General features: G+C 33.1%; 1 protein-coding gene across 1 annotated transcript; it reads left to right on the top strand.

Annotated features, from left to right (window-relative positions):
• The first annotated feature begins 1901 nt into the window (after positions 1-1901).
• LOC130712781 (uncharacterized) lies at positions 1902-2384 on the top strand. Its single transcript, XM_057562595.1, has one exon. It carries the CDS (start codon positions 1902-1904, stop codon positions 2382-2384), a length of 483 nt encoding a protein of 160 aa, XP_057418578.1.
• Positions 2385-9729: the final 7345 nt, after the last annotated feature.

The raw sequence follows: 9729 nt of genomic DNA, 5'->3' as shown, positions 1-9729 counted from the left end.
AAATTGAGTATCCACTCTCACATACCCTCACTAGCCATGTTGGAATTAAAAATATGCTTCAATGGAAAGTGGAATGCCAGGCTTATTTTTGGAGGTGGAGATTTACTGGCTATTATAATCAAATTTTAAATGCTTACCCAAAAAAAAAATCAAGTTTGAGACTTCGTGCAGTTTTGTCAACTAGCAGGAAGTACATGTCATTGGAGCTGATCTTTCTATTTCTTTATTGTTTGCTGCTAATGCTTTTTGTAGGGGGTGGTTTTGTTTAGTTTTTGTTAGGTATATTTGGTGCTTAGCTTTTGTTTGAATACTCTTTTTCCTCCTCTAGGGTTTTTCCCACTGGGTTTTTCCTTGGGAGGTTTTAATAGGCTCTCTCATGAGTTGATTTTGGCACCAAAGTTTTGTGGGTTTTTTTTCCATTCTACATGATAGGAATGTTCTCATGAGTTTTTTTTACTCATTCATCATTAAAATATCTTTGTTCTCAAAAAAAAAATGCTCCAATGGTAATAGATATTGGTGGGAGCATGTATTTGACATTACATACTCTCATTGGGGATGCTCTTAAAGTAATACACACAGTTTAAAAATTCATCTATTAATATAAAATTTGACTAAAACACTCCTAAAAAGTTATGGTATATTAAAGAGATAGAATAATAATTATTGATTAAGTAGTTGTTGAGAATTGTGATTGACGAAAATTTGATATGGTAGGTGTGAGAGATAATATTAAATGATGGTATGTATGAAAAAAGATGTGACAAATAATCTCGAACTTCTAAAACGACAACCATTTGAAAAATATTTCCTATTTTAGACATCCATAATTAACAAAAGGTTATGCCTTTTAATTTAATTTAGTGACTCTATGTAATACCTAAAATTAATGAATATACTTAATCATGTTTTACAAATTCAAATGTAAATTATAAAATTTGAAAACGAAATCTATTTTGAATTTTAATAATTATATAATATAATTCATATTTAATTTTTTTAGAGAATAAACAATATATATAATATACTATTTTTTTCTCCATCGGAAAAGAATATATATGTAATATACTACAGAACTAAAAACATTTATCGCTCCGTTCTTTAAACAACTTAACCCCCAAATACTTCCCCAAGTTAGAGGTGCCTTTTATAGATGTCAAAGTTGTAAAAGCCTCTCTTCGCACACGCAACACCTTAGAGGAGCAGAACATCTTGGACTTATCCAAGTTAACTCGCAAACCGGAAGCCATAGCAAAATCCTGGAGAGCATTAGATATTACCTGGAGCAGTAAAAGACACTTCAATTATGTCCTTGAGCGCATTGATCGTCGGCTCTCTTCTTGGAAAATGAAGATGTTAAATAGGGCTGGAAAATTATGCTTAGTTAAGTCAGTTTTAAGCTCTCTTCCGGTCTATGATATGCAAGTTGCATGGCTGCCAACCTCTGTGTGCCATAAGATTGATCAGGTCAATAGAAAATTTATTTGGAGTTCTGACCCAGCTAAAAAAGGTTGGCATTTAGTGAATTGGGGAGAAGTTACTAACGTGAAGACTAAAGGCGGTTTAGGAGTGAGGGAGGCTAAGAAGGGGAATGTTGCTCTCCTTGGAAAGCTGGTTTGGAGAATGTTGAATGATCCTACATGCCTTTGGGTACAACAATTTCAGCAAATTTATTTGAAAGGGGCTAGCTTTGTTGAGTACAAAATCACAGGTCCAGTGTCTCTTGCATGGCGTAGTATAATCAAAGCTAGAGATCTACTTATAGATGGGTTCTCCTTCCTGCTGCAAGCAGGAAATTCTTCCTTTTGGTATTCGAATTCGAATTCGTTAAGCGACAAATTGTGCTTTCGAAACCAAACCCGGATTGGTGGGCTACTGCTGCGATGGTTCCTCAGGTACCGATGACCTTTCCCTCACCGCCGGCGGGGTGGACAATGCTGCATGTAGATGGCAGCTTCAACCGTCGCTCAGCCCATATGAGCTGTGGTGGGCTTCTTCAAAATCATGAAGGTGTTTGGATAGTGGGATTTGCTAGCTTTGAGGGAATTGGTGAGGCCTTTCTTGCTGAATTAATCGCAGTAATCAGAGGCTTGAGGTTGGCTTGGCAGCAGGGAATCCGTAAGCTCTTGTGCTATTCTGATTGTATGGAGGTGGTGGATGCTCTCTCGGAGAATAGGTCTCATAATCTCTACTCTTATGCTGCTTTTTTGTCTGAAGCAAAGAATTTGCTGCATCAAGATTGGGAAGTGACCCTCCTTCACAAGCCTAGAGAACTTAATTTGCCTGCTGATGCTCTAGCAAAGATAGGAATGGGTCTTAGGATAGAGTTCTCTATGTGGCGTACTCCACCACCTGAAGTTGTTAATCTGGTGGGGTGTGGGTAGGTTTGTTTTGTCTTTTTGCTTCTGTTTTGTTTTTAACTTTCTCATGTACCAAAAAAAAAAACATTTATCTTTCTCAAATTTCCTCCATCATTAAACTTTTAATTTTAATTATTTTCGAAATTTATACAAATATTAATTAATAGGTTAAGAAATAAAAATAATATTATTTAATATGTTATAATTATGTGAATATTTATTGACGTTATTGTTTTCAAATCAAAATATTCAAATTTAAGTTGTAATAATGACCAAACTTTTCCGATTCTTTAAACTATAAGCTGATTTATTTGATTAAAAATGTTTAGGAAATATAAACGTGAGTATCACAAAAAATCAATTTTATTTAAAAACTTTGAATTTAGTATATATCAATAGTATTATTGTTAACCAGACCATGATTTTAGATACAAAAATTATAATTTAATATATTAATAATTTATATTAAAAGGATTCCAATTATTTTTCGGTATCATATTTTCAAATTTGTGATATTTTATAAGACTCATGTTTGTTGCATTCGATAAAATGTATGAACATTAAACTATTTTGTGCCCCTTATTTTTTGTTCTTTTGATTTATGGCAAAAAAATTATTTTAATGGTTGTATTATTTTTCAAAATCTCATCCACTTCTATTTGTCTCTCTTATATTAGTGTAGCAATCCTCATTGATTCAAGTATGACGTAAAGTTGATGTATCCATCATAATTCTAAGAATCATGATTCAAGCTACTAATGAATGTTTATTTTTCTTTTATTTAATATTATTTTTATTAATTATGTGAATCTATTATTATAATTAATATATTAATATATTCACTTGCTCCCTACAATCATTTTGTCTCCCTGAAAAAATAGAGAATATTCCCATTTTTTATGGCATATGAATCAAACAGAGAACATTCCAATATTTTTATGTGATATGAATATAGTTAATAATTATAATAATCAACAAAATCAGCATTTATTGTTGCTTTAAATAACATTCAACAGCTCATAAGCCAAGTAAGGAATACATGGTGAAATTTCAAATTCTAGACACACATAAATTCAAATTTAACAATTTAAAAATATTTTGAAGTTTAAAATTTCACTCATGATTTTGCATGTCTTTAAATGTAAAATAGACCGTAAAAAAATGTAAAATAGGAAAGTTAGATATAGGGTTTAAGATTAAAAAAAATTAAACAATAATAATATAATATGCAATAAAAATTTAAATTTGAAATTCAAAATTAATATTTAAAATATCGATCTTCGATAATTTTTAAGATTTTGAAATATTTCAAAATAATCAATATAAAAACCTATAAAAGGAAGGTTATAAATAAATATATGTGAAAGAGAAAAATGATGATGCACCGACGGTGTAAAGTTTTTTTACATTGTTTACCAATCAGATTTCAAGGATGTGTCACGTCAATTAATGAAGTTAAACGGTGTAAAAAAATTTACACCGTTAGTTCATAGAAATTAAACACTACGTGAAATTCATTAGACAATAATTTGCAATAAATGTTTTGGACTGGGTGAACCTGTTATGCCCAGGAGATGATTTGACCACTCTTGGGTGACTCTGGCACTACCAGGCGAGCGACCAGTGCCTGGTGTGTGATCCGTTGGTTGACAAGCGAGTTCCCATCTGGTCAGTCATATCACATGTGGCGAGCCATCAATCATGACCGCTTCATTCCCATTTCTCATGCTATGTTAGCGATTCGAGTATTATTTATATCATAATGGCGATAAATAAGTTGATGAGATCGAGACTGTGAAATCTTTTTCTCCTACACATATATTTTTTCTCTACTTTTTATTCGTCTTCTAACAATGATAACACTCAATCTTCATCATTTCGTCAATTCAATAGAGATAGGTGTACACTTCTTCTCTTCTCTTACCCATGAGATAGTGTATTTTATCTTCTAAAGTTTAAATATTTATCTACGGATTTCTCCATTGTGATTTTGTAATATACAAATCCAAATATATAATCATAAGATCAATTAAACAAGATTTTATAATAAATTTTAATATACACTAATTTTATCCAACTATAGCCCCCTAATTGTAATAAGAAATGAATTTTTTTATATAAATATTTTTTCAAACTAAAATTTTAAAGTTGCTTTATTCAATAGTTGATCGAATAATATTGTTATTTAAATAGTTGATCAATTATTATTAATTTAATATATATAAGAACAAAAAACTTAAAAATTAAATTTGAAATGAGATATAATATATAATTCAGGATTTACTTCATTTATGTGATCTATGTTCATATCAACATCATAATCATTCATTTGCCGGTCCCCAAATGATAGCTCAAGTGATAAGAGCTAGGGGACATATGGGTTGGGTGGGGGAGGTTCAGGGATCAATCACTGGAAGGTGCAATTTATATTTCCGATGTACAAAAACAAAATACTAGGTGTCAAGAAGAATAATATGAAATAATTTAAGTATAATTTCATAAATGACAAAATATGAGATTACTTAATTCAGTTCTACAACTAATATTGGCAATTTAGTTAATATTGAACAAAATCTATCATGAATTTCGTTGGTTTCAGCCTAATTGTAAGGGATGATTAAAGTCAGATCATGACTTCAACATGCTCCCCATTTGGCCTTAATTATGCTAGATTCTATGCTAGCCGAGAGCCTGTTCTTGAGATTGGATATCCATATTTGTCATCTAATGAGGTTTACATCTTTGGTTTCTGAAATACATATTCTTTTGTTACATTATGAGTGGAAATCACCAAGGGCATCAAGCTTGATGACCCTAATTTAGTAGTGTTTTTAGGGTCATTTCTTAGTTTATTTTGAGTCTTTTTGTTGAGTCTCATGTAGTGTTTCATGCCTTATCATGCATTTTTATCTTTCTTTGAGTTTTTATTTTGTTTTCATAAATTTGTAGTTTTATAGGGACCTTTCTTGCATTTTAGGAAAGTTTAGGACTTGCATGTTTTTTCTACTTAAATGTGAGGACTTTTATGCTTTTAACCCTTTGAGTTTCTTGCTTTTATTCCTTAGCTTGGGCTCTAAGCATTTTAGATCATAACTGATGGAGAGGGAAAGCCAAAGAGTTAGGATAATTGATGGAAGCATTCAAAGGGAGTTAAAGAGAAAATTGAGAGTTTTTTTGTCAGGGGGCTGAGCGCCCAAGCGCTGGGGCTGAGCGCTCAGGCGCCAGCCTTCCAGTAGCTTCTTTCCAGCTTCTAATTAGGGAGCGCTCAAGCGCCCCTGTTCGCATAGATTGCCTATAAATAGGCTTTTTGTCATTTCTTTTGTAATTTTGATCATTTCCATACATTCCTTTTGCTCTGGAGCTTGAGGAGGAGTTTTCTCCAAGTCCATTGTCCAGGTTTTACCTTTCTTTTCCTGTATAGATTCCATAGCCATGCTTGGCTACACCCCTCTTGCTTTGGGTTCTTTGTAAGACTTATGATGTTTTAATCTTAATTTCTATTTCTATTCATGAATCCTCTGAGTAAACCCTTGAATCCCATATCCATGCTTTATGTTTCAAGTTAGAACGCGTGCTAGCTTTATCCTTGTTTATAATAGAACAGAAGTTTGTTATAGATTAGGGACTTGTTATGGGATTACCTCTTCTATGCTTGCTACTAGGAATAGAGGAAGGGTAGGGTTTGTTGGCCTGAATTGCATGCTTAATGCCTTTAGCAAATGTTTAGGTTATCAAGGAATTGTGCCTATCTTTTGGCTTGAGAGGATTGTCTATGCGAGGCATCGATAGATGATTGATTAGGCTAGAACATCAAGGAGAGACTCGGAATTTTGTGGATAGAATAGGTTAATTGATTAGAATTGAATTAGTCAAGAAAGAACCCAAGGCATTCTCACCATTGATCATTACATACTTATCTTTGTTAGCTTGTTCACTAAGTACCCAAACAATCAATCAACTTACAACTGAATTTTACTCACTTTCCTACCGTAAACTCGAGGCTTATACTGAATTCACATTCCAATTCCTTGTGGTTCGATAAATTAAAACCGGGTAGATTCTGTATACTTGCAGATTGGCCAACAAAGCTCCCACTTGCAGTAATTGTGGAGGATTAGGGACCTTAGTCAAGTTTTTGCCTCCCGTAGTTTGGTTCAGGTGAAGTTGTTCGCTTATGTCCATGCATGCATGGGTTGAAGAGGGTCCTCTGAGTTTATTTCCTAATGTTACAAACAATCTATTATCGCTTTCGAATTAAGAAAGTTTTATTTTACCACTATAATTAAATATGAAAGGTTTTACGAGGCATATAAAATGCATATTTAAACTCTTAAACATTTATTGTATCTAAATAAAATCTAATAAAATTAACCTAAAACTACTGAAAAAACTTACAAAGAATATAAAAATTATTATATTTTTAACCCTTTTTAACAGCATGCAAATGTTATAACAGCAAGCAAATCAAACCCTTACTCGACGTCTACATAATTTAACGTGGTCAGCAAGCGACAAAATATGCTCATCTTCTGAATAAATGAAGTCATGCCAATTTTATAAATTGATAATTATAAAAAAAAAATATCAAGTAAGTTTATCATTTTAATCCCTTGATGTTATTTCTTTATTATTATGATTTTAAATTGAAATATATACGTAAAATTATCATCCAAAAGTTTTTTCTCAATTAACATTAACATCTCTTATTTTTTAGAAAATAATAATATATGAAATCCATAAACAAACAATCTTTTTAATAATATAAAAGATACTTTAAATATATATTTCTAACAAACATATAATATTCGTGCAACTAAAAAGTTCAAAAAAAAAAATTCTGCAATTAAAATTAAAAAAATAATAGTACACATATTTAATGATAAATTAAAGTCGCCCGTGCGATGCACGGGTATTCAACTAGTATATTTTTAAAAAGGCGAATTGTTTTTTTTTTCAAAAAATATGTGGATCAATTTTATTTTATTTTGGTCCACAAACAGATGGATCTCTGAGTAACATATTCCTTACTTTCAAAAAAAAGAGTGACATTCTTTAAAAAAAATGACATCTTCTTTGGGTAAATAGCCAAGTTGGTCCCTGAATGTGTCCACCGCCTTCAACTTCGTCCCTGAACTTTCAAAATGACGCTCGTGGTCCCTGGATGTGTCAAATCTCCCTCATCAGCAGTCCCTGGTTTAAAAAAAACTAACACCGTTAACGGAAGTGTTACTCAGTCCCTGAATCTGAAAAAAAATTATTTCTCTCCCCAATCTTCCTCTACCTCTACCTCTCCCCACCACCATCACCCTCTCTCCATCTTCTTCATCCTTCTTCTTCTTCTTCCCACCCACATCCCCTCCTTCTCACACTCTCCCTCATGAAGACTAAACCAGAGAGAAGTAGCGTGTAAAAAGCAAAATTGACAACATGGGTATCTTAAAATTGGAAACTTTAACCACCAGCTGAGATTGTGGTGCTGAGTAACACAGATGACAAATCAAGGAGAACTCATAAAGCTATAAACCATAAACACAAAAAAAAAAAGGAATTAAGAGAAAGAGGGGTATACACAGAGTAATGAGACAGTCGACACCCTCACACAGACACAATCTTCTTCCATCCTTATTCATAAATAAAAGCAAACCCCTTTCTGAATTGTTTTGTTTGAATTGCTGGGTGTTGTTCTGCCAATAGGTGCGTGGGTAGAAAGTGGTAGAGTTGAGTTAGTGTGGTGGTTTCCCCTCTGGCTTCTGCATGTTTCGATTTGGGATTTGTCCCTTTGTATTTCTGGGTTGTGATGCCCCTAAAAAAAATAAGAAATCTGGTTCTTCTTTCTTCAATTCTCCAAGGTTGTTCATCAATCTCTCGCCAAAAGGTTTCACCGAAGCTGAACACATGATGAGTCCTACCTCCATACTCAACAGCAGGCCATTCTCTGGGTTGAAGAACCCGTTCTGGTGTGAATCAAACAGCCCACAAACCCAACTCTGGGCTCTACGTCGCGGTGGTGGTCGACGGCGAGATGACGCTCCTCGTCGGCAATTCCAGTAGAGACGCCTACGCCAAATCCAAAGCCCATGTTTCCGAGCAGATCTAGAGTGATGAGACAGAACCATCGCCGCCGCCAACATCTCCGGCGAGGTGAGCTCTTCTGTGTGTATTCATGGTGCAAAGTGATTATTTTTCTCTTTCTGAAATCTTTGAGTGAATTTTAGGGGGCTGCTGGGTTTGGGTATGTATTTTCTTAGTTTTTAGATGAAGATGTGTGAAGAAGATGAAGGTCTAATATGTTTGTTGAAGGAAATTTTTGTTTTTCTAAGTTTTTCATGATTTAAATGAAAATGTTGAAGAAGATGCAGAAGATGAATGACTGATGAAGGTTTCTGGGATTTAATTTTTTAATTTTTAGTTTATTTTTTTCCCAGGGATGAAGGACTAAATTGAAGCCTTTCAAAAGTTCATACAAAAAAAAAATTCCAAGTCACACTTCCGTTAACGGTGTTAGTTTTTTTTAAACCAGGGACTGCTGATGAGGGAGATTTGACACATCCAGGGACCACGAGCGTCATTTTGAAAGTTCAGGGACGAAGTTGAAGGCGGTGGACACATTCAGGGACCAACTTGGCTATTTACCCCATCTTCTTTACTAGTTAGATGCCCCCAATGTCTTATTAACAATGTTTAGAAAACTGAACCGATCAATGAACCGTTCGAGGTACTGGTTCAAAGTTTATTGATTCAACCGTAATTCAACCGGAGTTGAATGGGTAATAATTAAATAATACTTTTTAACATTTATATAATATAGAAACTAATATTAAAAAAATATCCATAAATTCATATCACAAAATAAACATTGTAGAGTATTATAAGGAAGCATTGTTTTTTTGGGCCGTAGGTTTTCTTTAAAGCCTGTAGTTTTTTTTGAATATAAGGAAGCATATTGTTTTTTTGGGCTTGATACAATAGGCCTAGTTCCACAAACCTATAGAGTTCAGGCTGTAGTTTTTTTTTTTTTTTTGTAAAAAATGTAGTTTTTCTTTTACATACAGTGTTTTGGGCTATAGATGAAATGAAATAAGCCAGCTAGTTCCATAACCCTAATCTCTATAATTGGGATTTAGATTGGAGCCGCATTATATTCAGTGGCGGAACTTGGACAAAAAAATAGAGTGGGCTAAAATAATATTTCAACACAAATTAAAATCTATATAATATATTAAATGAAGGTATTTTTCTAGAAGGTTTTGCCATGTGTCACCCCCATATCATCCCAATAAAAAATATACAAATTTTGTTATTCAATATTAAATCTGCAAGATTTTGTTTTTTTCTTAACTTTAAATACATATTCAATATTAAATCTGAA

Source organism: Lotus japonicus, chromosome 4 (genome assembly GCF_012489685.1).
Source record: "Lotus japonicus ecotype B-129 chromosome 4, LjGifu_v1.2".
NCBI classification, from domain to species: Eukaryota; Viridiplantae; Streptophyta; class Magnoliopsida; order Fabales; family Fabaceae; genus Lotus; species Lotus japonicus.
This window is presented reverse-complemented; position numbering and strand designations above follow the sequence as displayed.